This window comes from Octopus bimaculoides, chromosome 4, assembly GCF_046866305.1.
Source record: "Octopus bimaculoides isolate indiv1 chromosome 4, ASM4686630v1, whole genome shotgun sequence".
NCBI classification, from domain to species: domain Eukaryota; kingdom Metazoa; phylum Mollusca; class Cephalopoda; order Octopoda; family Octopodidae; genus Octopus; species Octopus bimaculoides.
Genome location: NC_142931.1, coordinates 135,046,991 through 135,063,479, shown reverse-complemented (window position 1 = coordinate 135,063,479; position 16,489 = coordinate 135,046,991). Strand labels below are relative to the sequence as shown.

General features: G+C 37.7%; 1 protein-coding gene across 3 annotated transcripts in view; it reads left to right on the top strand.

Moving 5' to 3' along the window:
• The window catches only part of LOC106880152 (glutamate--cysteine ligase catalytic subunit), an 83,233-nt gene that overhangs the window by 22,911 nt on the left and 43,833 nt on the right, over positions 1–16,489 (top strand). For all 3 annotated transcript variants that reach the window (XM_089351523.1, XM_089351524.1, XM_089351522.1), the window contains exon 2: positions 15,258–15,367. In XM_089351523.1, the coding sequence (XP_089207649.1) occupies positions 15,267–15,367 (101 nt within the window). In that variant the 5' untranslated portion in view covers positions 15,258–15,266. The remainder of the gene's footprint in view (positions 1–15,257; positions 15,368–16,489) is intronic.

Below are 16,489 nucleotides of genomic sequence, written 5' to 3'. Positions count from 1 at the left end.
TTTTGAGTGGAAGGTAAAATTTCCAGCAATTTTGAGGTGGGGCTGTTACTTGTGGTTTTAAGGACTGCTGAATTAAGATATAATATCTCTGAAATGGTCTTTTATTGTATTCTAATTAACACTAGTGAGTTTGAAATTATTTGAAATAAAGGAGAGAGAATAACATTGGAATAGGAGGATGGTTGATTACCTCATCATCATCATCATCATCATCATTTAACATCTGTCTTCCATGCTGGCATGTGTTGGACAGTTTAACAGGACCTGACATGCCAAGGAATTGCACCAGGCTCCATTGTCTGCTTTGGCATGGTTTCTATGGCTGGATGCCCTTCCTAACACCAACCACCTTTACAAAGTGTACTGGATGTTTAGGGTCGCCAAGTAACTTGCAAAATGAAGACCTCTTAGCTGGGAGAGGGAGTGGAAGTGGCTTTGTGCCAGGTGAGGGGTTGGAGTATAACAGAGGGATGGAAGTAGATGCATAACTGTACAGGAGATATTTGGCTACACACGTTGGAAAAGAGAGAAGAAGAAGAAGAAGAAGGAGAGATAGAGTTCTAGAGAAAGATAGAGAGACAGCCAGAGTGAGAGAGAGAAGGCGGGGAAACAGATTGTGTTGGAGATCATCAGGACCTATCTACAGGGAACAGTGGAGGGTGTATAATTGGTTCAGAGGGGATAGAAGGGGATGTTCCATAGGGATGTGAAGGGAGATAATTAGAGATGGAGAAGAGGTGACTGTAACAATAGTGATAATGTAGATAATGGAGAGGATTATCTTTTATTTTTTACTTGTTTCAAGCATTAGAGTATGGCCATGCTGGGGTTACTGCCTTGATGAATTTATCTTTGTTGAGGACTTAATCTCTTTTATTCTGATGCCACAATAAAATGCATCCAATTCACTCTGTAGAGTGTTTAGTGTTAGGAAGGGCATCCAGCTGTAGAAACCACACTTATAATGGACCATGCACATGAGATATGATCTTCTGAGTTACCTAGGAGGGCAGTAACTCCAAATGACCGACCCATACCAATGTGGATAGTAGACCTAAAACGATGATGGTAGTTTCAGAAAGAGGGGTAGTGTCTGTTACAATTTCAGGCTATTCTTTCAACATTCTTTTATATGATTTAGTCTCAGGAGGTAGTACAATGCCCATAAGCTTTCAATATCCTCATAGACTGCAATGTAGGCAGAGCTGAGGAAAATTAATTGTTAGTGGAGACATAGACCAGAAGGGGTTCTCGTTGGAAAGGACTGAGTAATTGCTTAGTATATGTCTAGAACAGTGATGACAAACCTGACATGCTTGTCAGCAGTGACACAGTACTGGGTTTTAGGTGACATGATGGACTTTGAAAAAACTCCCTGCAATATCATGTGATAAAAAGCTTATTACACTTTCAGGCTGATACAGATTGGATATGACAACTAATCGTGTTTGCGTGCATATAATGAATTTAAAATAAATTAAAGTACATGTAATTACATGGATGTTTAGGCAAACAAATACAGACAACTATCAAAAGTTAGTCAATATGTGCACATATAATTAACTTCAAAAGATATATACATTAACTACGAAAGATATATATGTTATGCGTGTGCATACATATATTACTAGTGTTGTCATGGTGACTGTGAGGTCATAACACCTACCTAAGACTGCTATGTTTAAGTATCGTAGAAGAATAAGTGTTTTTGCAAGTGAGAGGAATTCAATCATTTCAATTAACTTGTGTGTGTGTGTGTGTGTGTGAAAGAGAGAGAAAAATACCCACAAACATTACTTCTCTCTCACTCAAATATATATGTACATATATATACATATATATATTTGTAGTTTTCTGATATGATGACATCACACACAAGTATGTGTGCACATATGCATCGCTATATATGTAAGTTTATCAATTGCTTCCAATATGTCAGTGTCCTGGCAGTAACTAGCTATATGGCTGCTGGCTTCTAATCTTTGCTATCAGACAGATGACACGCAAATGGTTTACGTAACTGTTGAAAGCTTCATTGATATTATAATGTTATTACCTTTTGACAAGAGTCATGTCTGAACTTGGCACAAATAGCAAACTGATAAGTGTCTTGCTTGTGCTGTACAACAAGGTCAACTTCCAAAATTGAAAGTTTCCTTATTGAGTGTCTCCTTATTGAGTGTCTCCTTCTTGAGTGTCTCCTTATTGAGTGTCTCCTTCTTTCAATGTTTTCTTATATAATTTTGTCTCTGGAGCTGGTACAATACCCATAACCTTTCAATACCTTCCTCATAGACTGGAATGTAGGCAGAGCTGGGTATAGTTAATTGCTAGTGGGGGCATAAGCAGGAAGAAGCTCTCATTGGATGTAATTATCCTTTCTACTATAGGCACAAGGCCTGAAATTCAAGGGAAGGGGATAGTCGATTTCATCGATCCCAGTGCATAACTTGTACTTATTTCATTGACCCCGAAAGGATGAAAAGCAAAGTCAACCTCGGCGGAATTTGAACTCAGAACGCAGTGGCAGACGAAATACCGCTAAGCATTTTGCCCGGCGTGCTAATGATTCTACCAGCTTGCTGCCTTTCTATTGGATGTAATTATAAGAAGGAAAGGACTGGGTAATTGCTTAATATATGATCTAGAGTGCTGGTGACAAACCTATGACATGCTTGTCAGCGGTGACACACTACTGGTTTTTAGGTGACATGATGGACTTTGTGGAAAAAGCTTATCTGTAAGCATTTAAATGAAAATATATGTACAGATATAAGTGATACTTGAATAAGAGGAGCACTAAAGAAGTTTACGTTTGGTACACTCTAAACAAGTTTGAAGCAAACTGTGGCCCTCAAGACTTCCTCAATGGTGCCTAACAAAAAAATTATCTTGAATTTTTTAAGTAGTACAACCCACCTGTTGATGAGCCAAGTCTCATGCTGCCCACTTCTTGAAAATATTGCCCAAGCCTGCTCTAGACCATCACTGTTCTAGAAGATGATAATGCAAAAGAGACAGGAGAAATAAGAAGTTTAAGTAGGAATGGCTATACAATTGGTATGTTTAGAGGAACAGAAACCATTGTAGTATCATCAGAATGAAAGGCATGGCTACTCTGTGGTTAAAATACTTTGATAAGTAAACATTTGTCTATCAGGAAGATGGCCGTTTATGGTTGCAGTCCAGAATATAAGTGTTGTGTGGTGTGTCATTCCAGATGGGTGAGTGTTATTCCAGTGTTGGGAAAACTTGTGTCTTATATAAAGTCAGCTGTAGTTAGAAATAAAATACTTTCTACCCCTGAAATAGATCAAAACCGTCATGCAAGTTTAGTCTGTGTAGTATATGTGTGATGAAATTGGGGGACTCACTCTGAGGCAAAGGTACAGAGTTTTGCCTGACCAGTAAAATCCATGTAGCTATGGTTCAGCTTGAAGTTATGCCTGTTGATTGTACAGAAAAAATTGGCTTGGAGAAGGTGGGTTTCTAGAATTGCAGTTCTGAGTTAAGTGTTTGGTCTGGGATTTTGCAAGTGAAACACAATTGGGATGATAAGAGGAAAAGGAGCAAGTAGACCAGACGAACTTGGATGGATTACCTAACTAGATAAGAGGCATAGAGTCTGTTAGAGGGGCAATAAAAGAGATAAAGGTGGCACACAATGCTTGTTATAGTGTATCATTAAAGACTTGCCAATCTGTAAGATAGTAGTTTTGGAGTTGCTGTTTCAGACATATGATCAGTGCTCTAGTGTGGGATGCACTTGAACTTTCCTTAATGCTAACAGTTATTCAGAGCTGAAGTATTTCTTGGCCTTGGACGGAAGGCCTAGCTTTTCAAATGTTGGTTTTGACTATGTTCTAGATTTGTATGGTCACCCTAAGAGGTCACCAGATATTGTGAGATCTAACTTTATAGAATTAGCGAACATTTTAGTTACAAGTCGTTCAGGGCAAAAAGGGAGCAGCATTGTGTCTCTTTGATATGAGTAGTAATTGTGATTCAGTTGCTAAAATTTTGATAAAAGTAATATTAAGCTTTATGCTGTGACCTAGCAAGAATTCTCAGTGCCTGGGGGGCAAAGACATTTTTTCCACCCTTACCTTTTATAAACCAGAGAAAATTTTGTGCTACCTGTTTCTTCTTGCTCTGCTCTAGCTACACCTGTAATTCTGTAAGCAATATATATATATATATATGAGGAATTTCAACAGCTCTTAAGGCATATTACATAAAGAACTTGATCAAAGCTGCATGTACCTCATACACTTTATGCTCCCCTCTAGCCATTTGGTATTGATATTCCATCATTTATTCTTACTCTTTATCTGCCATTTGCTATCCATCACTCTCTCACTCCTACCTTCTCTAATGCAGGGGATCACAATAAAATGCACCCATTGCACTCTGTTAAGTGTGGGGTTGGGGAGTGTCTTTATAACTGTGGCAACTACTGAAGTAGAAAAATTTACTCTTTACAATTCCAGTTACTGTACCATGCAATTTATTCAAATGTTTTCTTCTGGGTCTTTAAGTGTATAATTTGTCCTGTTATATCTTTGTAGGCCAAATAGTGATGATAATAATAATTAGGTTACCCTTTAACCTTTCGTTTTAAAAGCTTTAAAAGAAGTTGTTGGTTTGTGTTTTTTTAGTCAGTTTTGTTTATTTTATGAAGTTGCCTCCTTTGAGGTAACTTGTATAACCAATTGGCAGTATTTATACTAGATTAGTGGGATCAATTTGTTTGACTAAACCCTTCAAGGTGGTGCCCAGCATGGCTGCAGTCCAATGACTAAAATAAGTAAAAGGTAAAAGATATACCAATACACACACACACACACACACACACACACATGCATAAAGTGAGAAACAGACAAAGAAAGAGAGAGACTAACACACATAATACATACAAATACGCAGAGATACAGACTTGGCTATGTTTGTGACTAGCAAGGTGGTGAGCTGGCAGAAACATTAGCACACCAGGCGAAATTCTTAGCGGTATTTCGTCTGTCTTTATGTTCTGAGTTCAAATTCCACCAAGGTCAACTTTGCCTTTCAACCTTTCGGGGTTAATAAAATAAGTACCAGTTGTGTACTGGTGTCGATCTAATTGACTGTCTCCCCCCCCCCCCCAATTTCGGGCCTTGTGCCTAGAGTAGGAAAGAAAATTTATACTAGACTGAAAAATAAATGTTCTGAAATCAATATTATGTATTTCTCCTTGAGAGTTTATGAACTTTTTTACTGCAGAAATCAGGTATATCCATTCAAAATTTCATTATCCTTAACTTTGGAAAGCAGTTTTATATACCAATCAATCTTTTGTTGAGGAATGTAACATTTGAAACTATTTTCTGTTGAGAGATGTCAAATTTATTGAGACAATGTGACTTGTACAAAATACCAATTCTGATTTTCTAGATATTTAACATTATTATTGGAACAACCATGAAATTTAATTTCATTGTGAAAGGGTTAAATGAAATATCTTTCTTCATCGTTTTTGTTTGTTATGTAAATACAAAGAGAACTACTTTAAATTATTCTGTTTTGAAAGTGTGAGAAGTTCCCAGTTATTAAAAATGATAGATAATAAAAAGAAATCTTTTATGATCTGTTGTATTTTGGTGTCTGTAAGCAGATTTAAGGATTAGATTAAAAAAAGAATTTTTGCTAAGTGAGTGAGGAGGAGGTGGAGGACGAGGGGGAACATTTGTGTTTTTTGACCCTTATCCTTCTTCCCGCATGGTGAGAGAGATTGATGCATGCACTTGACGTGGAGGCTTGAATATGTGTAGGTCAATGTCTCTTGGGAATGGTATAAGCGGAGAGGGAATTCCAAATGGCTGAAGTTCTTAGAAGGAAAAACTGGGTGGGGTGGGGGGTCATTTAGTCCAGAATCTAGGTGGTGAGTTACTGTTAGAATCAAGTCATGGAGGTATATAATAACCTAGTTCAACAGGCAGAGCCATGATTGTTAGTGAGAGAAGAGAAAGTGCATATGAATTCCTGAAGTTACAAGGTGTCGGTGATTGAATCTTTGTCAATCAAGAAATTGTCTTTTGGCTGTATAGATGCAACACCATCACATATTCTTTAATATGCATTGCATTTGAACTTCATTGAAGGTCAGGATCTAATCTGGTTGAAGAATTTCCTTCCTCTGGAGAGTAATTTTTAGTCATTCTTATGCAGTTTCAACAATATCCCAGAAACAGCTGTAAGACTATCTTTCTCTTCATAAATGTCCTATAAATTCCACACAGCCTTGGCTTTGTTGTCTCATTTTATTTAACATATGTGTGTGTGTGTGTGTGTGTGTCTTTGTGTGTACACATGTATGTATGTATATGTGTGTGAGTGTGTATGTTTGTGTCTTCTTATCTTGATATTGTAATGGTAGTAGAAACTAAAGCCAAAACAAACAATGGGAGCCTGGTGCAGCTCTCCGGCTTACCAGTTCCAGTCAAACTGTCTAACTCATGCCAGCATGGAGAACAGACGTTAAACGATGATGAATGTGTGGCACCTTGAGCAATTGTCTTCTACTTGTAGCCCCAGGCTGACCAAAGCTTTGTGAGGAGATTTCATGGACGGAAGGTGAGAGAAGCCCTTTGTGTGTGTTTTTCTGTCCCCTTGCCTTGACATAATGCTATAGTTGTAAATGAGTTTCACCATCATACCAGCGGTGTCCTTTGCTTCCAATCTTCCATGAAAACATGCCTTACCATAGGGAAATATTAGTTTATCTGGAAACAGGAGGGGGCTGTTGACAGGAAGGGCATCCAGCTATGGAAAAATTCATCTCATTAAAATTCTGTCCGATCCATGTGAGTATCAAAAAGTGGACGTGGCTGTGTGATAAGAAGCTTGCTTCTCAACCACATGATTCCAGGTTCAGTCCTACTCTCTGGCATCTTGGGTAAGTGTCTTCTATTATAGCCTTAGGCCAACCAAAGCTTTGTGAGTGGGTTTGGTAGACGGAAACTGAAAGAAACCCATCATGTGTGTGTGTGTGTGTTTGTGTGTCTGTATTTATCCCCCCACTATCGTTTGACAACCGATGTTGGTGTGTTTATGTCCTGTAACTTAGGAGTCCAGCAAAAGAGACTGATAGAATAGGCTTACAAGGAATAAGTCCTGGGGTCGATTTCTTCAACTAAAGGTGGCACTCCAGCATGGCCGCAGTCTAATGACTAAAACAAGTAAAAGAATAAACTTAAACTGACGATGATGATGATGATGATGATGATTATGTGAATTCTTAAGTTTGTATAGTCATCATCATCATCGTCGTCGTTTAACGTCCGCTTTCCATGCTAGCATGGGTTGGACGATTTGACTGAGGACTGGTGAAACCGGATGGCAACACCAGGCTCCAATCTAATTTGGCAGAGTTTCTACAGCTGGATGCCCTTCCTAACGCCAACCACTCAGAGAGTGTAGTGGGTGCTTTTACGTGTCACCCGCACGAAGGCCAGTCAGGCGGTACTGGCAACGGCCACGCTCGAAATGGTGCATCTTATGTGCCACCCGCACAAGAGCCAGTCCAGGGGCCCTGGAAGTAATTCTTTGAATTATATACCATAACCCTGAAGAGGAGAACTTTAGCTGCTCTTTCTGAGGAGGATCAAATATTCTGCTTTCTTCATTGCATAAATTCTTCTCATTATCTTATCTTATTTGTGTTGTTTTTCATTTCATTCCTGATATAATTTTATTACGTCAGAGGATGTCTGCTGTTGGGTGGAAAATCACAACCTTGTTAATAGGTTAGTAGATGAAAATGGGTTGTATGTATGTGTGTAAAGGAAGAAATAAATCTATGTATTGGGGTGTGTGAATGTGTTGGAAGTTTTTCATGGGAGGGAGGCACACGTGTGTGTGTGTGTGTGTGTGTGTGTGTGTGTGTGTGTGTGTGTGTGTGTGTGTGTGTGTGTGTGCGCGCGTGCAGGGGAGAGTAAGAGAGGCTTTACTGTGAGAGATAAGGGAAAAAAAAATTTGTTTAGTTAAGAAACCTGTAATATGAAAATTCAAGAAGAATGGGATAGAAAGACTTGACTTGAAGAACCTGATTAATCAGATAATTGTAGCTGAGAAAATGTGGTCGTTAGCACGCTTGAGGAAATTCTTAGCAGTATTTCATTTGTAGTAACGTTCTGAGTTCAAATTCCACCAAGGTCAACTTTGCCTTTCATCCTTTTTGGGGTCAATAAAATTAGTACCAGTTATGCACTGGAGTCACTGAAATCAACTTAATCCCTTCCCCCAAATTTGAAGCCTTGTGCTTCTAATAGAAAGGATTATTATTATTATTATTATTCAGTAGTTTTATTTTTATAACGTGCTTTCACTTCACTACCGAGCGCAGCTCTGTGCGCCTTGGGTATGTGCTGTGGTTTGCTGTGGTGCTCTTATGTTTACTGTATTGAAAGTGTTTTGCGTAGAATGTGTGCAGTACCCAGTAGTGCAATTTTCTGTATGTTATATATATTTGTAAGTCCTGGTGTTTTTGTTATGTATTTGTCTGAATATTTTTTTATTATACCTAAGGCACCTACTATGATAGGAATTGTTTCTGTTTTTAGATTCCACATTCGAGTTATCTCTATTTCCAGGTCTTTGTATTTTGAAAGTTTTTCCATTTCATTATTATTATTATTATTATTACTATTATTATTATTAAGGCAGTGAGCTGGCAGAATTGTTAGCACACTGGATGAAATGCGTGTTGCTATGTTCTGAGTTCAAATTCTGCTGAGGTCAACATTACTTTTCATCCTTACAGGGTCGATAAAGTACCAGTGAAAAACTGGGGTCAATGTAATCAACTGTCTCTCTCCCCCCCAAATTTCAGGCCTCGTGCCTGTAGTAGAAAGGATTATTATTATTATTATTATTATTATTATTATAGATGCAGGCCTGGCTGTGTGGTAAGAAGTTAGCTTCCCAACCACATGGTTCTGGGTTCAGTTTCACTGCGTGGCACCTTGAACAAGTGTCTTCTACTATAGCCTCAGGATTGCCAAAACCTTGTGAGTGGATTTGGCACACAGAAACTGAAAGCAGCCCATTACATGTATATGCATCTTTGTGTCTGTATTTGGTTTACACCCCTGTAACTTAGCAGTTCAGCTAAAGAGACCAATAGAATAAGTACCAGGCTTAAAAAATGACAAGTTGATTTATTTAACTAAAATTCTTCAAGGTGGTGCCCCAGCATGGCCACAGTCTAATGACTGAAATAAGTAAAAGATAAAAGATTATTATTATTATTATTATTATTTAAGATAAAAAAAATATTTGTGCTTTGCTGTTTCTTGTGGTAGTAGTAGTAGTAGTAGTAGTAGTAGTAGTAGTAGTAGTAGTAGTAGTAGTATTTGTTGTTTGGCTCTGGGTCAGTTGCTGATTGAACAGAGCTCTAACCGAAAACCTTCCAGTCATAAAACCACCTCATTTTCCTTTTCCTGTGCTCACGAACCCAGGGTTACGATGATGATGATGATGATGATGATGATGATGATCCTGTGTTTAAGATTGTATGATGTGATTTGTGGGAGATGTGGCTGCTATGTTTAGCAGATTGAATGACCACTTAGAGGCTCTCACATTGGCTTGTTACATAGTAGTGACCATGACTGGTGTGGTAGGTTGTCTCAACACAATTTTCCACACTTTAATTGTTATACACAGCTACTAAATGACACCACTCCTTTCTTTCCTTCTCATTTAGTATTTTGCCAAATAACCTATTTTCCTCTCTCGCCCACCCTCCACCCTCGCCCACCCTCCACCCTCGCCCACCCTCCACCCTCGCCCACCCTCCACCCTCGCCCACCCTCCACCCTCGCCCACCCTCCACCCTCGCCCACCCTCCACCCTCGCACCTATACTGCCACCAGGAGTATTTTGAACTACTTACATCATACTGGTTATCTGTTTTATGAAACAATTACTTAACTCACTTGGCTTGCTGTGTGGTCAAGAATAAAGGAAAAAAGTAGCACAAAATTTTAGGTGTGTGTAACAAACACTGTGGGTGTGTCTTTTATTTTATTCTTTGACTCTTTTAAGACCACCCCTGGCGCTTTATTACAAAATTGTTTGTTTTAAAATGTTTATATCGTGATTTAAAACCTTCCACCAGAATTTTATGAAAGAACGTATCTGTTAAGTTACATTCCAAATACCAGATTAATAATGAAGCAATGCATTATTTTATTACATCCCTTGGAATTCCGAGTTTGTTTTATTGAAAAACATAGACAGTATATTTCATTGGTAATATAGTCACAAGAAAAGTAAATGTTAATACTGCTCTTCTGCAGTAAAGATATTGAATTCTCTCTCTTTCTCTCTCTTTCTCTCTCTCTCTCTCTCTCTCTCTCTCTCTCATTTGCTCTCTCTCTCTCACTCACACACATATGCACACACTGTGTGTGTCTCTAATGTCCTCCATCCACCATCTTTGTGACTTTTGAAGCCACAAAGCTCTCCTTATCATTTACCATTTACTCGTTTCAGTCATTGGACTGCAGCCATGATTTTAGTACATATTTTTGTAAGTCTAATACTTATTTTATTGGTGTTTTTTTTTTTGCTGAACCATCTAGTTATGGAGATGTAGACAAACTAATACCAGTTGTCAAACAGTGGTGACACACACACAACAGGCTTCACACATTTTCCATCTACCAAATTCACTCACAAGGCATTGCTTGGTCTAGGCCTGGTGCCACATAGAGGAAGTGAACCTGAAACCATGTGATTGCAAAATGAGTGTTTTAACCACACAGCCATAGCTGACCTTGCATCAATAAAATTTTTGTAATTGTAGCTAAATTGGAGAAGGATGAACAATGCGTATGAGCCTGCTAAAGGCTTCCCAGGCAGGTAAAAAAAAAGGGAAGAAATTTGTCTGTTTGTTAGGTTACTGACTAGTCTCACTCTTCTTTGTGTGGATGGTGATAGGTAAGATTTTAGATGAGGGTATGCCAAAGAGAAGTAGTAGGGAGCTAGGGTAGTTAGCATAAGGAGTAAATGCAGTTTGGTTTTGTATCAGAATAATATATAGCACCACTAAGATTATATTTCTCACATGACAACTGCAAGTAAAGTACCATGAATGTAAAAGTTAAAATTCAATTCTCAAGATAAGAAATGTATTTGTTAAAAGAAACAATGGAAGTGGGTAAATGGATTGTTAATATGACTTAGGCGTGATAAAAATGAAAGATGCAAATCGACAGTAAAAGATATTGTGTGTTTAAAGGCAGTCGATGTAACTGTGATGGTAGGTCTGAAATCAATGAAAATGTAGACAGTTAGTGAAACACTGTGATTGGCAATTGTAAGCAAAGCCAAAGCAGGTGATGATGTTATCATAGTACCAAGCTACAAATGTTTTAGAAGGAGAAGAGTTGATGATATTGACCTATTACATGACTGAAGGGATGGAAAGAAAACTTGAACTCGGAATGTAGACAAACGAAATACTGCAGCTCATTTAGTCTGGCACTCTACCAATAATAAGACTATTAGTGGTGTGGACTGCTGGCAAGTGAATATTGAAGTTGTTTAACCCAGAGCTGTGGAGTTGAAGCAAAAAGTTTTGACTCTAACTCCGACTCCTCTACTATTGGCACCTTCGACTCCTCTTTATATAATCAAGTGATTGTGGTCTACATATCTCATAAAGCACGTGCATACGCTTGTACTTTGAGTAGACCTATATGTTATAATTGGTTTATATTAAAGAATAAAGATATTGTGAGTTGGAGTTGGAATCAGTATAGTTTTACCAACTCCGACTCTAGCTACCCCTTAATTGTTTCTGACTCCGATTCCATGAATCTGACTCCACAGCCTTGGTTTAAACTCAGGTTTAGTCTTGATTAAAGAGACTTATGCTCAAAGGCATTCTAGCTGCTACCATCAGTTTGTTTTTGTTTTTTTCTTTTTAGACTTAGTGTATCTAGGACTAAGCTATTCAGTATGTCCTTTTTTTAAAGTATGATGTAAGGAATCTTTGGCTGAACACCATCCCAGATCTAATGGACAGGCAGAATGCTTTGTTGATACCTTCAAAAGAGTCCTTAGAAAATCGAATAAGGAAGTCATGGGTGAGGTAGCTCTACAACAGTTTTTAAAAGTGTACTGTGTGACACCAAATCTGAATACACCAGCAGGTCACTCACCAGTGGAGCTGATGTTTGCAAGGAAAGTAAAATCAGTCTTTCATAAATTGCTCCCTGGCAAGAAAAGAAAAAGTGCCTGGGAAGACATAGCTAGATTCTTTAAAGTTGGTGAAAAGGTATATATGAGGGCATAGAAGAATGGAAAGCAGAGTTGGAAAGATGGTGTAATTACCAAATGCATGTAATTACCAAATGATGTATTGGGTAAAAAATAGAAAAGGCATACAAAAGAGACACAGGAACCAACTGTAAAATAGATTTGTGGAAAACGAACCAAAGAAATTGGAGGAACTAATGGAATGGTTGTACAATACGTTCCAAGTACCAATGCCACTGCAGATGATTGAACCCAGGTGTTACAAGTGAGAGGAAAAGAAAACATAGAGTTCCTGAACATAGATGCCAAGTGCAAAAAATATTAAATTGTATGAAAGAAAAACCCAAAAAGAGGGGTGGGGGTGAATAAAAAAAATATTGCTAAATAAAATGACACTTCCAAAGAAAAACTTGAAAGGGGAGATGTTGTAGGAAGTTAGTAATAATGGTACACCCGTCCCACATGATGAGTGGAATAACTTAGTCACTATAAGAGAAGTACGTGAAGTACAAGAGTACATATTAGGCAGTCAGAGATAATTGTGTCTTTATTGGTTTTATTAAGTATACTGTATACCAAAGTGGGCGTTATAATAATCCAAAATTTTAAAGATTATAACATATACATACCCATGAATGTTAAATGATGATGGTGATGATGATATCTATTATCCCAAACATGTGTGACACCTGGACAACTACCTGCTGGCCAATAACACTAGCATATGAAGGACTGTGAGATTATTGTATCAAGAGGGATGGCAGCCAGTGCAGGGCAATGTGAATGCATTCACAGCAATGTTGCTTTTACCCTTTTGATGCCAGCTCTTCCTATCATTACAAAGCAGAATTTGCAAAGCTTTGGATTGTTCACACCCACTAACAGGAAACATAAGCTGGGGTTAGACCATTGTAGGACAGGTTAGTTCTATACACACACACACACACACACACACACACATTTTCAGTTTGCAGAGAAATGGCTAAAAATTTGCTCTGTTTATGATTATACCATATGTTATATATTTATTATATCATACTTTGAAACTGTGTAGACTAAGACCTCCGTTGACAGGCTGCTGGTATTTATAGAGTGTTCAACACTTTCGGTATGCAAATTAGGGACTCCTTCATAGAGTAACTGCTGCATTTGTTGAGTATATAAACAGTTTGACTGCTTGTTTCTCTGGAGACTACCAGAATGATGTAGATGCCTCTGGTGCCTCGATTAAGGTTGTTCATAATTTTTTCAGTCTGCGGAGAAATGGCTAAAAATTTGCCCTGTTTATAATTATACCATATGTTACATATATATACCAAGTTCAAATAAGTTATCATTACCTTTAAAAAATTAATGATTAAGTGGCCAGCAAAGATAACCAAAATAAGCAAAAATATATATTATTTATTGTTAAAAGTCAGGGTACAATATGCACCTGTTTGGTAGAAAGAAGAGTTAAAACTCTCCAAAGCCATGCATCTCTCACTATATGTAAACACGTACGGAGAATGTAGCAGATATACTAAAAACAGTCCTCCCCATTTGTAGAACCACAAAGAGAAGAGTGGATATCCCGAATATTGTCCAAAATGGAAACAAGTTCTAATACTTCCATGTGGTATGCTTGGATAACTGTGAAGATCTCTGCACATGAAACCATTGGTTGCTTTGTTAACCCACAAATAAAGTTCACCCACAAGTAAACAAATATATATATATATGATGAGCATCTTTCAGTTTCTGTTCCCCAAATCCTTTCACAAAGCTTTGATTGTGCTGGGGCTATAGTAGAAGACACTTGTCCATGATACCATGCAGTGGGATCTCACAGCCACACCTGTACCTATAAAATAAAAATGAGGTACACTATTAAATATATTTCATTTCAGAACATATTTAACTTCTGATATTATCAACTTTTGTTTTGTCCTCTTTTGATTTGACATATTCTGTAATTATCAAGTGTAACTTCATTGATAGATAATGTATATGTATTATGTATAGTTCTTTTTTTTTTTTGCAATAAAATCTCACATATAATCTTATTGTATCTTGGATGAGTTTTTATGTCAATAGTAATAAACACACATGCACTCACTGATTCAACTTCACTCCTTTACTGTTAGTCAATTGTACTTTATGTAATCAACTTACTAATCGATTGTTTATTTAATTTGTTGGTTAAACAATCAATCGGTTGTTTGTCAAAGTCCTTTCATCTCTGTTTGCACCAGTGACATGCTCTGTCTGTCTGCCTGCCTGCCTGTCTGTCTGTCTGTCTGTCTCTGTCTGTCTGTCCCCCCCCCCCTTCCAGGGCTTGTCTGAGAGTTAATCTTATGTTTAGGTACATGTAGGAATGTAGAAGTGCGGTCAGTTGACAAGAGAACTGAAGTGAAATTCCTTTACCCTCTCCTTTCACTTGTCTTGTCGTATATGACCACACCCTTACATGTACACAGACGTAGACTAATTCTCAGACAAACTCAGAAAAGACCTTGACGAGAAAGGGCTTGTCATTGAAGATGTAGCGAATGACGATGAAAGGACTTTGGCAAACAACTCACTGATTGTTTAACCAACAAATTAAGAACCCATCAATTAATTAGTTCGTTAGGTAACTAACCAGTTGACTAACAACAAAGGAATGAAATTGAATTGGTCATTATCATCATTATCATAGTTTAACATCCGTTTTCCATGCTGGCATGGGTTAGGTGGTCTGTATGACCAGAGCTGCTAAGCTAGAGAGCTGCTAAGCTAGAGAGCTGCAACAGGCTCCAGTCTGATTTGGCATGGTTTCTATGGCTGGATGTCCTTCCTAAGGCCAACCAGTGTCTGTGTTTATTATTATTGGCATTAAGACCCTCCCCAGATACAAGAATGAAGCATACATATAATGTTTATTTTAAAAAAAAATTTATTTTATTTTATTTATTTATTTTTTTGCCTTTTAGGTGGAGTACATGTTAATACGGTTTGATCATGAAAAGGAAGTGGTCCAATTACTGTTAATCTCTACAGAGTTACTTTCATCTCTTCAGAAACAAAAACTTGAATCAAAAGAGTAAGTCTGGACCTTTGAAATATTTACCATTCTTTTCCCATGCTGTCTCAAGCAGACAAGGTTGAGGTGAGAGTTATATCTGTGTAGTTTGTGGTTCACCAACTCTTCAATTGTTGTTTAGACCCACATCAGTCCTGATCCAGCTGACAACAACCAGACACATTCCAATTATGACTATCTTATCTTATTTTTAGTTCACACTGCATTTAGGATAGCATTTTACAAGTTCTTTTTTTGAGAGACTTTACTGCTATTTCTAGCAGGTTGAGTGACTATGTAAAGGCTGCTTCATTAGATTCATTAGCTTAACTGTTGTATGTATTAATGCAATTGTATCTTTTATCGTGGGTGTTTTTATAAACAAAGCTAGAAATTATAAACCTAATATTTGATGGTTGAACACATTAAACAAGCAAGATTGTTATTCATTAGTTTACTAAACAAAAACATAGTCTTTCATGGTTCAGTATAGTATTTGACTTTATTTTCTTCAATTGGTATTCTCAAAACAAAAATAATAAAAACATTATTTTTTAAGCTATTCATAGAGATCGTATACATTGTTGTCCTTTATTTGAGTAGGGTAGTTGTACTGATACATAATCTAGACATGATTAGACAAACAACTGTTGTTGTGTAGCTTGATGTTAGCTCTGGTTGATTACATTACTGAGGCATTGTTTTTACAGTGGGATTCTCTTGTTGTTAACCCTTGCTTGTTTGTCAAGTGAGGGAATTTTATTCCAATCCACTTTTCTTCCCAAAGTGCAGAGCTGTCAGGCAGTTTGTTGACAGGGAAACGCAAACAATCTCACTGTCTGTAACAAGCAAATTTTAAGAGAAGTGTAGAATGCAACCGCTTACATAGACATGCACACACTCCCACGAACATAAACACATAACAGGCTTTGTACAGTTTCATGTATCGAATTCACTTAAATTGGTATTGGTTGGCCCAGAGCCATAGTTGAAAATACTTGTCCAAGGTGCTGTGCAATGGCCTGAACTTGAAACCATATAGTTGTGAAATGAACTGCTTAACCACACAGCTATACCTGTGCCTTTAACCATACAGTAACCATATAATTTCCGATCACTCTGTCAGTCCTCGGGTGTAGTTCC